Source organism: Megalops cyprinoides, chromosome 14 (assembly GCF_013368585.1).
Source record: "Megalops cyprinoides isolate fMegCyp1 chromosome 14, fMegCyp1.pri, whole genome shotgun sequence".
Taxonomy (NCBI): domain Eukaryota; kingdom Metazoa; phylum Chordata; class Actinopteri; order Elopiformes; family Megalopidae; genus Megalops; species Megalops cyprinoides.
The window spans coordinates 29008480-29027659 of NC_050596.1; the positions used below are offsets into that span (position 1 = coordinate 29008480).

General features: G+C 44.3%; 2 protein-coding genes across 3 annotated transcripts in view; both read left to right on the forward strand.

Annotated features, from left to right (window-relative positions):
- zak (sterile alpha motif and leucine zipper containing kinase AZK) overlaps positions 1 to 11483 on the forward strand; it is a 34322-nt gene extending 22839 nt beyond the window's left edge. For both annotated transcript variants that reach the window (XM_036545757.1, XM_036545758.1), the window contains exons 12-20: positions 3804 to 3848; positions 4432 to 4462; positions 5040 to 5179; positions 5614 to 5676; positions 5794 to 5883; positions 8894 to 9010; positions 9410 to 9484; positions 9797 to 9947; positions 10418 to 11483. In XM_036545757.1, coding sequence (XP_036401650.1) covers positions 3804 to 3848; positions 4432 to 4462; positions 5040 to 5179; positions 5614 to 5676; positions 5794 to 5883; positions 8894 to 9010; positions 9410 to 9484; positions 9797 to 9947; positions 10418 to 11097 — 1392 coding nt within the window. In that variant the 3' untranslated portion in view covers positions 11098 to 11483. The remainder of the gene's footprint in view (positions 1 to 3803; positions 3849 to 4431; positions 4463 to 5039; positions 5180 to 5613; positions 5677 to 5793; positions 5884 to 8893; positions 9011 to 9409; positions 9485 to 9796; positions 9948 to 10417) is intronic.
- A 2775-nt stretch (positions 11484 to 14258) lies between these two features.
- cdca7a (cell division cycle associated 7a) lies at positions 14259 to 18735 on the forward strand. The gene is made up of 10 exons (XM_036545976.1): positions 14259 to 14371; positions 15524 to 15664; positions 15842 to 15964; positions 16327 to 16545; positions 16637 to 16714; positions 16947 to 17141; positions 17572 to 17706; positions 17794 to 17943; positions 18343 to 18479; positions 18649 to 18735. Exons 1-10 carry the CDS (start codon positions 14351 to 14353, stop codon positions 18677 to 18679), a joined length of 1230 nt encoding a protein of 409 aa, XP_036401869.1. The 5' UTR covers positions 14259 to 14350; the 3' UTR covers positions 18680 to 18735.
- Positions 18736 to 19180: the final 445 nt, after the last annotated feature.

Consider the following 19180-nt stretch of genomic DNA (forward strand, 5'->3'; position numbering starts at 1 on the left):
CTCTCTTCTTTTATGACGTAGCTGTAGCGAGTCACATACCAAAGGATTCTGGGTAACGAAAAAAGCAGCTTTTTTGGTGTAAATTAGATGAAGTCTCAGCTGAGGTGAAGCTGAAGTACCAGAACGAAAGCCCGGTTCAGCCGAACGCGTTTGCCTCTCTTTGGGTTGGCTTTGTTTGTTTCTGTTTTGTTTTTAACATACTGTTGCTTATTAAAAGGGCTTTTGGTAGATACCCGTCTGTTACTACCAGTCACCATCATTCAGTAACCAGGATTTTTTTTTTAGTACTTTTTGTGAAAGAGTCAACCACTCGTAAGCTTTTTTTTTTAATGCAGGTATTTAATATGTAGATTTGCAATTGTGTTTGCATTGCATTTAAGGCTATAGCTCATTTCATTTTTCCAAATACTAAGACTGACTTTATACTGTGACATAATCCTATTTATATTCCACATCTTTTGAAAGGCCCTTTGATGTGAACTTTTTTTTGCTGCTTTCTCCTCTACTTGCTTATTTTTCAATAAACATTTGACATGAAAATCCTACTTCCTGCTTCTCTCTTCACTCTCCATGTTTTCATATGGGTCCTTTTCCTCTTCCTTTTAGTGGTGTCTAGAGAATAATAATAAATAAATGAAGTTGAAGTCAAAGGCCTTTTCATCCTCTTCAGCGGAAAAAATGTCCCGTTAAGATAATAAATTTGATTCCAAGTGGGAAACTTCTGAACTGCAAACTTTGAAACGTTTTAATCAAATGAAGTACCTCCCCCACATTCTATGGCCTCGGTGTTTAAAGTTGGTTACTTAAACTGCTACCAGAGATTTATGCTTCCTTAAAGCAGACCCGTGGCTTTTTATGGAAAAAAAAAAAAGTTCTTTTTTTAACATGACATCAAGTTGACTTTACAAGGGCTTGAAAATGTCTCAGTCCTACTGTTCAGACACGGGTTCAAGGCTGAGCTGTGTCGTTCAATGACAATGACCGGGGGTCCATAGCAGCAGAACACGACTGGCTTTGTTTTTGGGTCGAGGGTAAATTTTGTCAGCGAGGGTTCCTTCCTTGCACTGCTCCCAGGACCCTGCAACTAATTTGGGCGTCTAAGAATAGCTCAGGTAACGTCATAGAAATATGACTGTCATCCAGCTGGCATTTGCTCTCCTGGTGCACTATGGGACTTGTAGTCTGAAATAACAATAGCGGGTGTGTGTGCACATTGGAGCATTGCATTAGTTATGTGATCCTGTATGTTTGCAGCAGATTCTGTGTTGAGACAAGCCTGATGTACAACTGGTGATTAAAAAAGTTAATGGGGTCGCAGTGCGGCATAATGGTAAGGAGCAGCACACATAACCGAAAGGTTGCTGGCTTAAATCCCCACTGGGGCACTGCTGCTGTACCCAAGGGCAAGGTGCTTAACCCACAATTGCCTCAGTAAATAAACATTCAGCTATATAAATGGATAAAATTGTAACTTATGCAAATTGCTCTAGATATGAATGTCTGCTAAGTGAAAATAATAATGAAATATATATGCCTGGAATTTAAAATTCATTTCACATTGGCTGGGAAAAAAGGTAAATGATATCTGAACATGTTTGCTTGCACATGTATCAAACACAAACCAAGTCAGCTTTCCCAGGGTTTTAATTACTCATTGAAACACACATTGTGTCTTTGGAAAAAAAAAACAGTGGGCTGAAAGTGCTTCTTAGTAGCGATCAGCATTTGTGCTTGATCATCTTTGCAGAGGGGGAGAGGAATCAGTGATTCGGTGAGAAAGAGCGGAGGAGGTGGAAACTGTGTGGTTGGAGCCAGGGACTGTCACAGGAGAACTCCACAAACCCGTTGCACTCTGCGTACGGGGAACACGTCGTACAGATGCACTTTACAAGAGAAATATTTGCCAGTCTATTTTAAACCCAGCTAGTTTCAGGTGGTTAGGTCACCCTGATGTGGGAACTGATTAAATTACCTGTGCTTTTATTGCCGGGGGGGGTCCCGCTGTACATGAACTAGTGAACCCTCCAAGCACCCAGCACCGTGCTGGACTGTGAATGGAATTTCAATTACTGAGCAATTTGTGCTGACAGCCCCCCCCCCCTCCCCAACCCCCCTCCACCCTCCTCAACCCCCCTCCACCCTCCTCTGTCAATACGGATCTGTTTCCCTTTGTCAACAGTATGCTTCGGATTTTAATAAAATGATGCAATTCATTTGTGAAATATGATACAGCTCCACGAAGTGCAGTATCATGTCGCTTTAATTAAACGATGTATGCAATGGAACTTTGGCAGCCGGGGAGTCATTTTGATGTTGTTTACTTCCGGAAGGATCTGGCGTTTATTGCTGGAGCAAGTGGAACGCGGCAGCCGGAATTAGGGGGTTTGAAACGAGGCAGCGGAGAGAGGGACGTTTTATACCCTTTGCAATTCCGAAACGCTCCCTTTGATTCAGGCCTTTGAGAGACGGTGCTCGCGCGAGTGCGGTCCCGCTATCAGACGCTGCCAGTCGAGAATGCAGAGAGACCACTCGTGCTCCCAGACACCTTCTAACAGCTTCTCTGCTGCAACGATGCTGTCACCACATACTGTTTGAACAGTACTATGTCTGTGTCTATCTGTGTTCATAAAATGACCTCGCAGACAGATGTATAGGTACTGTGTTATTTGAAGGTTATGTTTAATCAATGTCAGACTGTAAAATATCTGTTTTGAAACACAATATATGAAACATGATTTCGTTCAGATTCACCGCTTCACTTTAAATATTGGGCGCTGCCTTGATTTCTGTACAACTCACATAATGTCAGAGGGCACTCCAGACTCTTTGAGTTTGTCCTCCTTTGGGGGTGAAACATTTTTGAAGAAGCGAACCACATTGTAATCGTGTTAAGATTCCAGATGTTAAGAACCTAAAATGTTCATAAACAATTGGTGAATGAAGGATGACCTGGGATGTTTCTGAAGGAAGAGGAGCTGTACAAACGTACCCTGCAGGAGGAAACATGTTGAAACGTAGCCGATCACATGCGCGTGCTGATGTAGAGATGACTGTCTGTTGATACACGCACCATTAAAGCCACCAGCTTTGGAGCATTGCGCCATATCCTTTCCTCCTTTTTATTGGCAAAATAATTGAAAGGAAACCATTTTCATTTGTTGCCCATTAAAGTCTTTTCTATTTTACTGAAATACGTTTACATCGAAATACAATTTACGGTAAATTATGAGGTAATAACGATGTCAGGGTAATGCAGTATGTCTGCGGTGTAGCATAGCCACTTGCATTCAACACAAGTCTGGCAGTAGGACCTGCGCATTGTTATGAGGCTTACATGTCTCAGTCTGGGTTAAATATCACAGTTGGGGGTGGCAATGTAGCATAGTGGTAAGGAGCAGGAGTCATAACCGAAAGGTTGCTGGTTTACATCTCCGCTGCAGCCCTGCTGTTGTACCCTTGGGTAAGGTACTTAACCGAGAATTACCTCAGTAAATATCCAGCTGTATTAATGGGTAACAAGTTAAAAAAAATTGTAACCTATAAGTTACTCTGGATAAGAGTGTCTGCTAAATGCCAATAATGTAATGTAATGGGGTCAGTTCCATTTCAGTTCAGGCAATGATGTACAATTCAATTCAGGAACATCGCCCATCATTTTCTATGAAGATTTTTCAATTAATGAACTGAATCTGAATTCATTTCCTGAATTGACTGAGTGGAAATTGAACTGTGTTGCACACACCCTGCAGTGATTGTTGAGTGTGGGTTCCTCTGTACTATTGTTCTGTGTCTTTCTCCTGCAGTTGCTTCCAACGCTCGATATTTACGGCTGGACAGAAGAGCATGTGGTGAGTAACCCGGACGCAGACTTCATACTGCCGGCGTAGCGTAGTGGTTAAGGAGCGGGACTCGTGAGCGAAAGGTTGCCGGTTCGATTCCCCACGGGGCCACTGCTGCTGTACCCTTGGGCAAGGTACTTAACCCACAGTTGCCTCAGTCAATATCGTATATATCCATTTATAATAGCTGTATAAATGGATAACATTGAAAAACCTGTAATTGGTGTAAGTTGCTCTGGATACGAGTGTCTGCTAAATGCCAATAATGTAAGATATGTACTGACAGGATTGGCATCAGCTAGATATATCACACAGTGGGGCCTAATTCAAAGCTGACACATAGCGGGTTCGTCCTTAACTTTGAGGAACAGTTTCAAACAAGAGCTTCTTTTCTCCTGTGCTCCATGACATTAGGAGGAGTTAAAGAGAAGTGCTGTGTTTCAATGTTAAGTACTGTGTTTTTTTTTTTTTTACTGAAATCCATTAAAATCATCACTTAAGCATCTCCAGCCTGTAGATGTGCTGAGTCCTGCTTTTATAAAGGTGCTTCTGGTTGTTGACTTCTGAATTTCATTTCATTTCATTTTCACAGCATTTTTGGCTGAAGCAAATTTTTAATGCAGGTAGGTTGACTTTTCATTTTTGTTTTCACTTTGCAGCACATTTGTTTAAAGCCATATTTCATAAAATACATTTTAAATTACACATGAAAACACTCCTTGACCTGTGGCGATGTTTGTCTTTTGAAATTGTCTGAAACAAATTTGAAATCAGTTATTTTAGGCAAATTTCAAAAAAGCTTTGGTGGTGAAAGCAGTTTTTTTCTTAAATGTGTGTGTGTGTACTGTATGTGCGTGCATGTGTGTGTGTGTGTGTGTGTGTGTGTGTACTGTATGTGCGTGCATGTGTGTGTGTGTGTGTGTGTGTGTGTGTGTGTGTGTGTGTGTGTGTGTGTGTGTGTACTGTATGTGCGTGCATGTGTGTGTGTGTGTACTGTATGTGCGTGCGTGTGTGTGTGTGTGTGTGTGTGTGTGTGTGTGTGTGTGTGTGTGTACTGTATGTGCGTGCATGTGTGTGTGTGTGTGTGTGTACTGTATGTGCGTGCATGTGTGTGTGTGTGTGTACTGTATGTGCGTGCATGTGTGTGTGTGTGTGTGTGTGTGTGTGTGTGTGTCTGTCTGTCTGTCCCCCTGATTCCAGGCCAGGACGCCTCTGATATGCAGCTGTATGCAGACCTGTTTAAGCAGAACCACATCACAGGGAAGAGACTGCTGCTGCTGACAGAGGCAGACATGAGGGACCTGGGGGTCAGGTCCAAAGGTCATATCATTCACCTCAAGGTACAGGATTAACAGCATGGCACAGAACCCTGAGCACTCAGTCATTACATACAGCATCCCTACTTTACATACCCTATAGGAACACTGAAACCCTACAGAATCCTGTAGTTAATGGCCTGTTCAAACAATGAATTTGTCTTTCTAATAGGACATTGTTCTAAAGGAAAACAAATATACAAAAAAGCCTTCTGTGGCACTTTGCACTATATTATGCTGGGTTCTTATCTTCTTGGTAAAAAATGGCCTTTACCCAGAGTGTCATCTTCCCTTCCCTACTCATTTGATGGATTGTATTTTTCTTAGTTTTTTGGATTGGAATACCGGAGATCCTAATGTGAAAATGAATTATCACAAATTGCAGTAGGAATTCAGAGTGAGACAGAGAAAAGCCAGGAATACACAGACCCTAATTGGAATGTCCTGTTCCTTTCCAGAGTGAGATTGAGAAGTTAACCAATGATTACCTGGGACTGTTCCACTTCCCTCCTTTGATGAAGGTAAGTGGTGACAAACATCAGCCTCTTTCACCTGGACAAACATCATTCTCTTTCACCTGGACTGGCCGATGCTCGTGCTACCCGAGTGTCCTGTTTCTGAACCTCTGTATCTCACAGGAGGAGGAAGATGAGGAGGAGGAGGAGAGGAAGGTCATTAACCTGGAGCTGGTCTTTGGGTACCACTGGAAAGCCGGGACTGGTCCACAGGTATGCCCCCTGCTGGTGAAAGTACACTGCTGACCATAGCAGTCACTTCTTACTGACAGAGCTAGGAAAAATTCAATTAAATAAAAGAAGAACTGGTGCCACTTATCAAATATATTGCAGCTTTCTATGTCCACCAAATGAATAAATTATAAATATCTAAAAATTTAAATTAAACGTTAGGAGTTTAGGACGCATTAATTGATCACAGGGCTTTGATGGGTAATTTCCCCTCCGTTTATTACTTTGAATATATGGTGTTATTTATGTGCCATCTACTTTCCAAAAAAACCAGCATGTTGTTCACATTGTAATTACTAGTCATTGCTAATTGAATCTGTGGCCTTTGTACAGTGTGAATGTGGCAGGTTTATACATCTTGAAAATGTGCAATTTTCATATTCATTTCAGTACGTAAAGATGCCCATTATTGTTCCCATCAACCTCCAGCAAATATTGACCACTGTCATGCTAAGCATGTTTTCTTTTTCACAAGACATTTATTGCTTGCTTTTTTAAAAAAAAAATAAAGAAATAAATAAATCTTTCATCTAAAGTAATGCTTCACATTCATTCCCACTTGCTCTGGGTCTTTTGTCAGTGTCTCAAAGAGTGAAAAAGACTGCCGCTGCACTTGCTGTTTGAATATAATCAAAAATGGCCCATTCAGCCAGAAGTCATTTTCTTTTTTAAAAGGCAAATGTTATTTAATCTTTCAGCTGTTCATTGTCCCATCATAAATAGTCTCTTTTCAGTGCGTTCGGCGGGGCTGAAATGCAGCCTGCTAATTGCCTCCCATTTCAACTGACATGTAGTGGTTTAGTGGGTAGAAAACACAGCAGGGAGAAGGAAACAGGAGGCTGAGAAAATGAGAGCTAATTATTTTCCCCTGCCTGGTGTCAGGTCCCGTGTCAGCCTTGTTTTTACAAACTGGAAGGTTTTTCGCACTAAATAAAACAAACCCGCGCTGTGTTTTTTTTCGCCCCTCTTCGCTGGCGGTGTCATGGAAGCAGCTGCACTTCTCAAACACAAAATGAGGGCCTGCGATTGTGCGGCCACCATCTGACAGCCACCGAGGGTCCCCGCTAATGAGGATATCACCGCGCTGCCAAGCGAAAGGTGCTGAATTATGTATGAATCTTCATTAGAAGCGCTCCGGTCCCGCGCATCATTACCAGACATTGTTTCTGGCGGAGTGATTAGACCGGCGCGGACGGCGCGCCCCGGCGCGGCTCGACAGGACCGGTGCGGGGTCGTTAGCGCGTCTGCGAGCCGGCAGCTCCCCGGCACTCCCGCTTTGAGCCCCGTCAAGCCCCTCGGGACGGCACCGGAGTGGGTCGCGACATCTCACGCGAGCGCGTCAGCGTCACTCCCTGTGATCCCGTTTTCCCTGTGATCTAGCGTGCGATAGATTGGCCGGGATCGTGAACCCAGCATGGTTAAGCCGTGACCCGAGACATGCATCATGGCTGGATTGTTGGGGGAAAAAAAAATTGGAAAACGGTATCATTATGGCTTTGTTGCCATGAAAGTCACGGGACCAGGACCTATCCTATTTAGGTTCATGTTTTTAGCATGGAATTTTACCTCCAGATCCTAAGTCCCTCGCATGGCGCATTAGGTATATGAATTGGCATGCAGTATAAAGGTACTGTATATGCTGTCTCAAATATAAATATTTAACATTTTCAGGAAAATCGCATTTTATTCAATTTCTTTTTCAGCTTCAATTGAGAGATATTGACATTCATGTAAAAATAAGCTCAATACATTATTATGTTGCCCACACATAATTCATGTTTCTCCCCTACTGAGAACAAACATCAGATATTGAGAATATATGTCACCATTTCGTTTGATTTTGTTCCCTGAAACTTGAATCAATTCCTCCATCTGTTTTTAGTGGGACCATTCTCACTTTACCTAAGAACACATGTGTCTGTAGGTTTTCCTGACTTCCATTTTTTTCTGTCCCACTTATCTTTCTTTCTTGTTATTTTTACTTTCATGCGCCCATAAGGAAAGCTGTCATATTATTCCAAACTTTGATAAAATAATGAGCTGCTCTCCATAAACTGTCAGAAAGGGGCCTCATGAAAGAGGTGTGCATGGAGGAAAACTTGTACAGTAATTACCCAACTGCAATTTCTTCTCCTCTGAGCACGCAAAATATGTTGTCAGCCAATCTGAGAGGCAACTGTGGAAAATGAGGGCTCTTGTGTGTGTGCGTGCTGGTGTGTATGTGAAATGTGTGCGTGTGCGTGTGTGTGTGTGTGTGTGTGTGTTGGGAGAGCATTGCTCTATAACTGTAGGATTGTGGGTAATGGAATACATTATTGCTCATTTGTTTCTCATTTCTGGGATGTCCAGATCAGTATCTGTTGTAAAAACATCATCATCACAAGATTTGTGCATATATGATTTGTGCATGTATGATATATACGTAATTGATCATTCAAAATTCACAACTATTTCTTCTACTTATCCTGAATTCATTTGACTTGAATTATGAATTCCTAATTAGACTGAGGTAATGTGCCCTGGTTTAATTTGTTTCATTTAGCCAATCTTTTCAAAACCACTTGCTGAATGTTTATATGTTAAATAAACCCCATTAAAATCAAAGTCTGCTTAATTCATCTCAGCTCAAGGTGTAGTGTTCGTCTTCTGCGGGTTGTAATTTACAATTACCTACAATGACCTCTAGGTTGTGCTGTTGCTTTAAGTTGCAGAATTAGGTGGCTCCCCTCTCCTCATTGTTTCACAGTTATGTTTTTTCTTTTTTTTTGGCTGTCATCACCGAGACAGTTTTATAAGACAGCGGTCCAATTTGTTCAGTTCAGTAACTGAGAGAGACAAGGCAGCTAAACTGGAACTGTACACATCCTGTCCCTGTACTGTCGCTATACTTACTGTATGCACTTTTGTAAGTCGCTTTGGATAAAAGCGTCTGCTAAATAAATAAATGTAAATGTAAACGCTTTACAGTACACCGTGTCTCTGCCTCTTCCAGGACTGCAAATGGAAGATGTACATGGAGTTGGATGGGGATGAGGTAGCCATCACCTACATCAAGGACGTCACCTTTAATGCCAACAGACCCGATGTGGATGTTGTTAAGATGACCAAGGTGTGGCCATGTGGATATGTTAATGCACTAAGCATGCATGGAGAAATGAACATGTGTTCATAATACCACATCCTTACTTTCATCACTGTTGGATCTTTACCGTCTGCTGGATGTAAATGTGACCTTAAACATACTCATATCTTGCACATCGCTCTGGATAAGAGCGTCTGCTGGATGTCAAAAATGTAAAAGTATGTTAAATGTAAATGTGATCGATTTGTTCCATTGATCTAGATAATAGTGTCAGTCGAAATTAGAACCTAATTAGAACATTTAGAATTGCCACCTAATTAGAACATTTTATTAGCTGTCGATCCCAATCTTACTTACTGTAAATAAGCTTATCTCTAGCTTATATACAGATAGAGTCAGTAACGAATTATACTTTTTCGTCCGCAGCCACCATTTGTGATGGACAAGTGGATAGTGGGACTGTCAGACAACCAGGCTGTTGACTGTGTGGTTAATTACGAGGTAAGCCCTGATTAAAGCTGCTGCTGTTCTGGAATAAAACAAAACGGCCCTGGTTTTCGGGCCTGAAAAAAGAAATGTAGTGTCTCTGATCTTCTGAGTGGAAGTGTTATTGATGGAAACATTTTAAAAAAGCACTGGACTACAAGGTTTTGACCCCTGTTCCTAACATTTGCTCAACACGAATCTAACGTTTCTTTAGAAGATAGTGAGGGAGAGGAAAAAAAGCTAATTAAAGGCTTAAACTGAGCTGCTGTCTCTGTCGGACGACCGTGAGACACAAAACAGTCACCTCGACCTTTGACTCCCCTTCAGAATGATGTCAGATCCCCCAAGGCCACCAGACACAGCCACGTGGTCCGGTGGAACCCTTTGAGTGGGCACGATGACATCAGAACCGTGGAGCTGGTGATACAGACCGCGCAGTCCGACATCGAGGGGGTCCCTCGGAGCAGGTCAAACTCAGGTAACCTCCTCCAGAGCGTATGGCTTTGATGTCATTTCCGAACACTGCTTTTCAAAAACAAAACTCGTACTAGTGAAATGGACCGTAGTGGGTAGGTGAGTCCGATGGGCTTATTGCATCTCTTGTTGGTAATAGTTCTGTGTGGTAGCAAAAGGTTGTGGGTTTGATCTCTGCTTGGCCACACTGGTTACAAGAGCACAATCCACAGTTTTTACAAGTTATCCATGTATGCAACTGGAAGTTTACTGGTTCAATTCTGGGTAAATTATCTTGCCCAAGGGTACAACACCAGTGCCCCAGTAGGGAATTGAAGCAGAAAGCTTCAGAACAAAAGAGGGCCTATTGGCTATTTCACAATGCTTTGACTGAAATGTCCAAAACAGCTTTTTGGATTCCAGGGTCGATGTCCTTGTGTTTCTAATCAGAAAAACGTTCCTTTTTTTTCTCCGCTTCTGGCCCGCGGCTGTCAGACGTCGACCCCTGGTGGATGCTCCACCTGAGGAGGAAGCAGCTGGAGAGCCAATCAGAGCAGCAGCGAATGGCGAGAACTCCCTCCAGCTGCAGCGAGGCGAAGACCTTACCCCAGTTCCTCAGCATGTGCGGGAACCAGACCTCCTACGCGGCGGCCGTCAGGAAGTCGCCAAACCGCAGCCCCCTCTCCCCGTGGCCCGACTCCCGCAGCTCCTCGCCCACCTTGGGCCTCCCCAGGAAGCTGTCATCTGTCCACCTGGGGTCAAAGGGCAGCAGCCCCTCCAGCACCACCTCAGAGAGCGCGTCGGAGAGAGAGCGCCGCCCCAGCGGGGAAGCCAGGCCCGGCCAGCGCAAGAACAGCTACTCCGGGTACTCCCCCACGGCGGTGGGAGGGCACAGCAGCTGGAGGTCCCCCGCGGGCACCAGGTCCGGCAGAGGCTTCCACCACGGGGGCCGCCCCAGGTCCCAGAGCTCCAGCACGGCCACTCACAGCAGCGTCCGACCAATACCGGGCATGGCGGCTGCGGTGGGCGGTGGCAAGGCGGAGTCAGAGGAGGCCAAAGTCGGCGAGGGCGGCTGGATCAAAGTGGAGCGGGTGAAGAAGTCACCGAGACAGGACAATAAGCACACCAGGGGACGGCCCTGGAGAGGGGGCAGGGGCGGGCGGGGCCGAAGCTGAGGTCCTCTCCACACCCGAAACCTGCTAAGGTGTCTGCATTGTTCTCATTTGAATGGCGCTGTAGCTTCAGATTATTTTGTCCTCTCTCCCTGAAATAAAGACTTTTTTCATATGTGTATGGAAAAAAATCATAAGTACTGTGCTCCCCAGGCCTATTAGTTGTAAAAAGGTAGTATAGCGTTACTGTAAAGACCAACACACTTTTCTCTCACTAATGTAAAGTCACAAAAGAATGTGCACTGTCCCTGGCATGTAATACTCTGGGTGAGTAACATAAACTGCGTGCCAGACTGCGTCTTTAGCACTCAATGTGTACACATGCACTGATGTATTACCAATGTTAAAGTATAGTTTTGTGTGTAATTTTGCTATTAGCCACATGGATAATCTAGCCCTTTAAAATGTATGAATTTTTATATTTATTGAGAAGTCCAAGATGTTTGGACAATACTTTATGGTGTGAACACTTTAAACTAGTGCAGGTTTACTTTTACATTTATTACTTAACTTTATTCTCATAATTTATTACTGTCTTTTAAAAAAAAAAAGGTTTTATAAATGGGAAACATTAGAAGTCTGTGAAAACAGACTGAATTTGTATTTTAAAACAGGTAAAGCTGATGTTAATTTGTGTATAAATATTAAAAAAGAAACAAAAACTATCTAGCTTGTGTCTGTCATCATTGCAAACTTGAGAAGGATGTCAGTATGCTTTAACTTAATGCCCAGATTTCTCTGTCATGGCCCCCTGTGAAAATGACTTGCATTAATTTTAGAATTTAGAATGTGATTTGAATGTTTGGCAACTTTGGTTGCCAGTGGGTACACACCTCACAAGTACAAAGTACAAGGTACAAGGTTAGACTTCTGTACTTTCTATGGAATCATGTAGTGTTTGGGATACAATGTGAGAAACATTTCTTTTGGTTCACCTGTAGTGAGAACGGGATTTGTTGTCTTGGGTAGTCGGTGGGGAAGATGATGTTTATCTTGTATTGATTGTTTGACCTACATGTATGCTACATTTGTTGAACTTCCTCTCTTTGTTGATTTTCAGCGGTACAGGCCTTTTGGTTGGTGGACAGTACCTATAATTCCCTTTCTGCCAACCAAAGGTGTTTATGGGCTGGTATGGGGCTAAACCAGCCTGCTACTGGAAGTGGTATTTGTGGGCTACTAGGGGACTGCCTTCTCTCTGGACCTAACAGCAGCCCATTGCCCCAGTGGTCTAGTGCAGTGATGGGGACACTGTGCTATAGGAGACACTGTCTTCTGGATGAGATGTTAAACTGAGGTCCTGACTGACTGTGGTCATTAAAGAGCCCATGACATTTCTCACCAAGAGCGGGTTTCCTGGCTAAATTCCCAATCAGGCTCTTTCAATATTCACACCCTCCTCACCTCAGCTGCTGTGCGGTAACATTTCTGGTGCAAAATGGCTGCCATGAGTCACCTAGGTGGGATCTGCACATTGGTGGTGGTGGAGGAGACCCACTCCCCGCTTTGAGAACGTCAGAAGGTGCTACATAAATATAACCCATTACCGTCATTCTCGGCAGCACTGATGTCTTTTGGCTCTGAATTCTCTGAAGTTACTTGAGACTGTGTTCACTTCTTTGTTATTGTGTACGGGTGGAATAACACTGTCATAAATTGAGCCTTTGGGCCAGCCTTGACGATACACCCTTGAGATCACGTCTGTTCATTATCAGAACAATCACAGTCACAACCTATGTCAAGAGCACGTTTCTCCGACTCAGGCACAATTGTGATATTTGTGGTAATTTCAGAGGAATCATTTTATCATCACTGCCCGAAACATCTGCCAAAGTGTACCTGTTTACCTGAAAGATATGACATAGTTCCAATATACAAAGGCCGATATACTTCCTACGTCAGAAGTGTTGATTCAGAGTCAGTACTGGGGAGTGTATCCAATCGCAAATTACAGTACAGGAAAAAAAAAAGTTTAAATAAGAATCAGTACCAGAAACAGACTGTATTGGTCAAGCATGCTTCTACACATACAAAGAATCTGACTCCGGTTCCAGTGTCTCTGTCAAAGTGACAACAAATACAAAACAGTGTTACATCAAACAAAATCTATTCTGTTCTAAATGGTTGTTTGTTCCCTAAAATAATCAATGATACAATAGTATGAACAAACATGAGCTAGCTGTATCTGAAGGAACATGTTTGCCAAACGTTTATGATTGACTTACGTTTTATTGCCAATCCACAATAAGAGACTGAACCCCAGAGCGTTGAGCCATTTTATGACAGCTGACCGTAATTTTAAATTACTTAAGTTTTCAGTGTAATATTCATCTTGATAAAGTTTCATTCAAGAAAACTAAACATAATTTCACCAATAACCTCAATTCACTCATCTGCTGGGGTAACATAACATGTTGTTGCCGTTTTTATGTCTGATTTAATCTCCAGAAAAACAAGAAGAACAGAAGAACATTTGTTTGGTCTGGGCGCCTCTAGAGAACCTAACCATTAAGTCCAATCAAATATACCCACAAAAATGCATGGTAATTGTCTAAATTTTACCTTTTTCCACTCAGATATGCCTCCCATAGATGGTGGCAGGAATCACACAACGTAACATGGCAGGAAAGACTAATAAAGGCTAATATTCCTGAATTTAAAAAAAAAAAAAAAAAAAAAGCCTTTCTAGGGTTGTCTGCTTGGATTCCGTGAGCCTTTAAATCACTATACCTTCTGCACAAATATTCACACACATATATTCACATAAGGAAAAGGACTAACTGACTATGGTTACCCACGGGTTTACAAAGGCTGAATATATTCAAACAATCACAACCACACGGTGTGAGCTCTTATTGACCGCCCTGTATGCAAATAAACAAGTAGAATTTAGCGCCCCGAGGCAGGTCCTGACGTATGCCACAATTAGTGGGGTCATAGATAATGCCAGATAATCAGAGAAAATCTATATTATTCTTAAAAAATGTTATTAACTACATTAAGACTCGTTTGGCATTATTTAATTCAGTATTAAGAACAACGTATCTTCGATTTTTAAATGAAATATCTATGTATCTGAAAGGACTGCAGTCGGCGCGGGAAATCACGGCATGCATTCCTCTGAAGGGGCGTTAGAAGGACTTTCACACACAGACCGTCGTGGAGGCAGCAGCGCACGCGTGTTTCTGCTGAAAGCCTGCAAGAATAACTTCTTAAGTTTTAACTTATCTTACTAACGTTAGTCAGCTTGAAGAAAATGCCTCCCTCTCGCAGAACGGTAAGTAAAAACGGCAGAATGATAGTCATGCAACTTTGTTTTAAGTGTAAGTTAGTAGGTAGTTAAAGGTAACGCTTTAAAGTAACCTCAGTTGCTGACTGCAGACGATGTCAAAACTCTCCAGGCTGTTTACTTATTTGTAATTCTAACTAAATACGTAGATAAATGTGTTTTTGCGCTTGTTTAGGTGTTTTACAAATATACCTACACCTTGTGTGTCACAACCCGCTAATTGGCTGCATAAACAGCTAGCTACTAAAGAAAAAACTTTTGCGTGAAATTAGCAATCTGCGCACTTTGTCATTTGCAGTTACGTCTATCTTGCTACTTTGGTTCACTGATGTCTGTGGAAAGAACTTCATAGTTACACGCAGATCATACTTTTCAGCTTCAAGGACGGGCTCGGGGCGTGGACTACTCTGCGCGCGAAATGGCGCTGGCGTGTGAGACGCACAATAGCTGAGAGCTGCACGCTGCGGCCCTATTGCACGCCCATCGTGCGAGAACACGCCCTAACTGGGTCTACTGAACTGTTCTTTGCCCTTTTAAATGAGTATGGTTGAAGATTAATTTTCTGAAGGCCACATCTGAATTGATGGGTCTGCACGGGCAAATAGCTGGCGAGCTTTTCTAACATTGTTTTCTTAACACGTTCAATTATCGCCTTGTTTGGTCTACCTTTATAAACACGCTCTTCTCTCAGATATTGTCAGCTAGCTAATCGAAATGTTGGTAGCACAGAAAATAGGGGGAAATCAGACATCAAAAATTTTCGTTAGTGTTAATTTGCGAAATTCAGGCAGCTTGCCGCTGTGATCGGAAGTCATGAAACTTTCATAGCTAACGAGGTAGTTAGGTGTTCGTTAACGGCCTAAATGTATACTGAAAATTACAGTAACTAATTAAAGACCCAAGTTTAGGTCGTGTCTAAATATACACGCTTAGATGTGTAGATATGGAGAAATGCGATGAACAGAGCAACGGGAGAATGGACTTGGGTCCCATGAATTGCTTTCCATGCCTCTAATTATAGTAATGCTGGAAATAGTAATGCCTGTCAACATTAGTAGTGGTATCCCTGTATACTGATACTCCCAGTAGCTCCTGACTCCTCATGGTTAACTTTTTCTCCCTGGCTTCTCTCTGGTGCAGCGCCAGCAGACTTCCCTTCCATCTTGTACCAGGATGAGTTTGAGAAGCTTCCGGAATGTGCCCCTGGTTCCTATGGAAACCTCGTCTTCCTCCTCTGACGACAGCTGTGACAGCTTTGGTTCTGATGGCTTTGCCAACACTGTAAGCAGCCTGCATTGAAAGCCGCTTTCTGACTTTGTTAGGCATATTTCAAGCCGTGATCTAACTTTGGTCCTTAGCGTTGATTTGGGCTGGTTAAAGTGGGTCATCATAGATTTTTTTTTAAATACGCTGTTAATGGCAGGAGATTAAGATGGTTTATCTTTTGTCCCCTCACAGAGGAGAGCCTCCAGAAGGACCAGGGCGACAGCGGAGAAGTCCACCGTGTTTGAGGCACCCATGGATGAAGAGACAAACGATGAGTTTGAAACAAACAACGTCAGCAGTGTGATGGAGTCGATGGTGAGTCTTGCACACTCTTTAAATGGGCCGACACATGTGCTCAGATGCGACCCGTGCAACCTTTTGAGTCCAAATCAAAAAAAAGCTCCCCTCAGTGCTCTTCACTCACAAATGGCCCCCCCTCTCTTCCTATAAAGTATGTTATCCCCCATCGTTAAACTGAAACTGTCAGTACTGGGGGCAGCAGAACACTAGAGTTATGATGAGCGATGTAACAAGTCCTTTCAAATGCACAAACTTGCTAAAGCAATCACGCTGACTTGCAAGGAATTTGTTTGCTGAAGGATGTCCAGTTTTATGGTTAAGTTCCTGATGATGTGGAGGTTAAATCTCTCGGCGGGACACCGGGTGCTGTGTTTCAGACGGTGGACTCCGATTCGGAGACCCCGGAGCCCCCCCGCCGTTCCCGCCGCTCGCACACCCTGAAGGTGGCCATGAAGTTCCCCACCAGGAGGAGCGTCCAAAAGAAGACGCCCCCCGCGGAGCCCCTCCCCCAGCCAAAAGAGACAGAGGCCGACTCGGACGAGGGCGAAAGCTTCATGGACAAGAGGGCGCTCAACATCAAGGAGAACAAAGCGATGGTAGGGGCAGGTTTCGGCAGCGAGAGGACAGTGTTCCTGCGTGGCGTCCGTCGGTGCCCACTGATGGACTTGTCTCGTTTCTTCTCCCCAGCTTGCCAAACTGATGGCGGAGTTGAACAAAGTACCAGGGCTGTTTCCAAAGAGGATGTCTCTGCCCGCCACAAACACGGTAAGGAAAGGTTACCTAGCGTAGTTGCTATTGCACCCTGGGGATGCAGGGACAAAAAAATCAGCCTTTCTCATGCCTTTAAATTTTGTGCTCCACACCACACACGGTGTGTTGCGATCCCTCTCAAAATGGGAGCACTGTCATTCCAAACAGTGGCCCCTGATTGGTCAGGAGATGACTGGGGGGTTTCTGATTGGTCAGGGGATGATTGGGGGTGTTTCTCTCCCTACAGCCGCGCCGCGTCCCGCAACGTTCATTGGGCACCCCGGCCTCCCTCAGGAGGAACCCTGAGCGCCTCTCTCGGCCCCACACGCGCTCCCAGTCCCTCGTCGACGGCCCCCCCAGCCCCCCTCCGGAGGAAGACCCCGAGGACAAATTTAGCCTTGTGCGCAAGAGCCGCTACTATGAAGAGGTGGAGGAAGAGTGGGTGAGTTTTGATTGGAAAGACTGCAGTCCACGGACTGTTTGCCATTTAAACCTGCACTTCCTGGTCAGACACACATGCTCTAAAACCAGAGCTAGGCAGCCCTGATTCTGGTGTGCCACAGAGATTGTTTTCCAGTGGTGAGGAGCGTCGTGGTAAGATTCACCAGCAGTGACTTCATACGATGAGTGATCTGATTGCATGATTAAGACCTTGGACAGAATAAAAAAATGAGACACCCCTTCAGCACTTCAGGATAGGGGTGGCTACACCTGTTCTGAACTGAAAGCATTGCATTTTCCCCTGAGTAAGGGCATTAGCTGAGTAGGAAAGTGCGCTCATCTCTCTCAGGTCACTGTCACTCTTGCGATCGTACTGTTTTGAGCGGTGGCTCTTGCGCGCGGTCGTGACGGTCGGTTTCCGCCTGTTACAGAGGGAGCCTCGCAGACGCAGCTACAACGGCGTGCTGGCCATCCCCCACGTGGTGCGGCCCGTGGAGGAGATCACGCAGGCCGAGCTGAACAACATCTGCTCCACCGCCAGCGAGAAGATCTACAACCGCGCCACGGTAAGCCCCGCGCGGGCCCACGGGCACGCCGGCGACGCTCGCGCCCTTCCGTGACACGATTAACCGTTTCCGCTTGGCCCTCCGCAGGGCTCCACGTGCCACCAGTGCCGCCAGAAGACCATCGACACCAAGACCAACTGCCGCAACCCCGAGTGCGTGGGGGTGAGGGGCCAGTTCTGCGGGCCCTGCCTCCGCAACCGGTACGGCGAGGAGGTGCGGAACGCCCTGCTGGACCCTGTGAGTACCGCGCCCTCTCCTCTTACATCTGTGACAGGGCACGCGCTAAGCAGCTGCTGTCAAAAAGGCAAAATGCTTTTCAGAACAGATAACTCTCAGGATGAGTCTGGGTACAGCATTAACATATTTGTTGAATTCAGATCAGTTAATCGTACTTTATTTATTTGCACCTTCCGATCGATCTGAGGCGTTGATGGGGAGAAGTATTTGTGTAAAGCTTGGAATGGATTGCTTAATGTCCAGGAAGAATCTGGATACGGCTTTTGGATATACGTTCGGTAACAAGGAGTGTTGTTCAGCAGTTAATATACTGTATTTGTTTGAGCAGTCTGAGGCTTTGATGGGAATGTACCTGCGGTGTGGTGGTTTTTGGGGCTCTGACGTTCCCGTCTGTTTCAGGACTGGCGCTGCCCACCTTGCAGAGGCATCTGCAACTGCAGCTTCTGCCGGGCGCGAGAGGGCCGCTGTGCCACCGGCGTGCTCGTCTACCTGGCCAAGTACCACGGCTACGACAACGTGCACGCCTACCTGCTCAGGTGACCCTTGCACACCTTTGGTATACTTACTGTCAGTGGGAGGGGTATTGTAGTGGCACTTGAATTTTTTTTTTCTCTCTATAGTTAAACTTTACCACATCAATGATAACCTTGATCAGATGGATACTGATTTTGGGGTGGAGTATTAACGTCGCTTCTCTTTTTGTAGTCTGAAACGAGAGCTGGAGGCGAGCCAGTGAACCAATCAGCTGCAGCCTGTCCCACCCCCCTGCTGTTCCTGACCAATGACATCTCTTGAAATTCTCTTCCCAGTGTGGCTGCGATGACTTACTGTTGATCATTTCCTCTGTGCCTACGATGCAGGTTGCATAGTCAATTTGAAGCGCTTTTCCTAGTTCAGTAGCCAATTGGAAATGATCAGTATGAAATGTGCAAGTCCTGAAATTGCATTGTTTTAAATGTGTAATGCTTTAGCTGTTTTGAAACAAGCAGAAGTTTCATGAAACTTTCTTTACATGTAACAATCATAATGATACATCAACTGACATTGAATTTTACTACTTGATGGTGCCTGCTTGATATTTTTTTAGTGTCATGTCTTTGTTCTGAAATTGTTGCACCCATGTTGGAAAAAATGAGTATATGCTTGCTTACATTGTCCATGTTCCTGTAGATTGCCAGTTGTTGTGCTGGTGTTGGTTGTCACTCATTTTGTTAAAAACTTAAAGAATATATGTTGT

Excerpts from the sequence above, each read along its gene's own strand:
- cdca7a (XM_036545976.1), top strand. The coding sequence starts at position 14,351 with ATGCCTCCCTCTCGCAGAACG. Across the intron at positions 17,142-17,571 it reads AAGAGGTGGAGGAAGAGTGG|AGGGAGCCTCGCAGACGCAG; the intron begins GTGAGTTTTGAT and ends CGCCTGTTACAG. Across the intron at positions 18,480-18,648 it reads GTGCACGCCTACCTGCTCAG|TCTGAAACGAGAGCTGGAGG; the intron begins GTGACCCTTGCA and ends CTCTTTTTGTAG.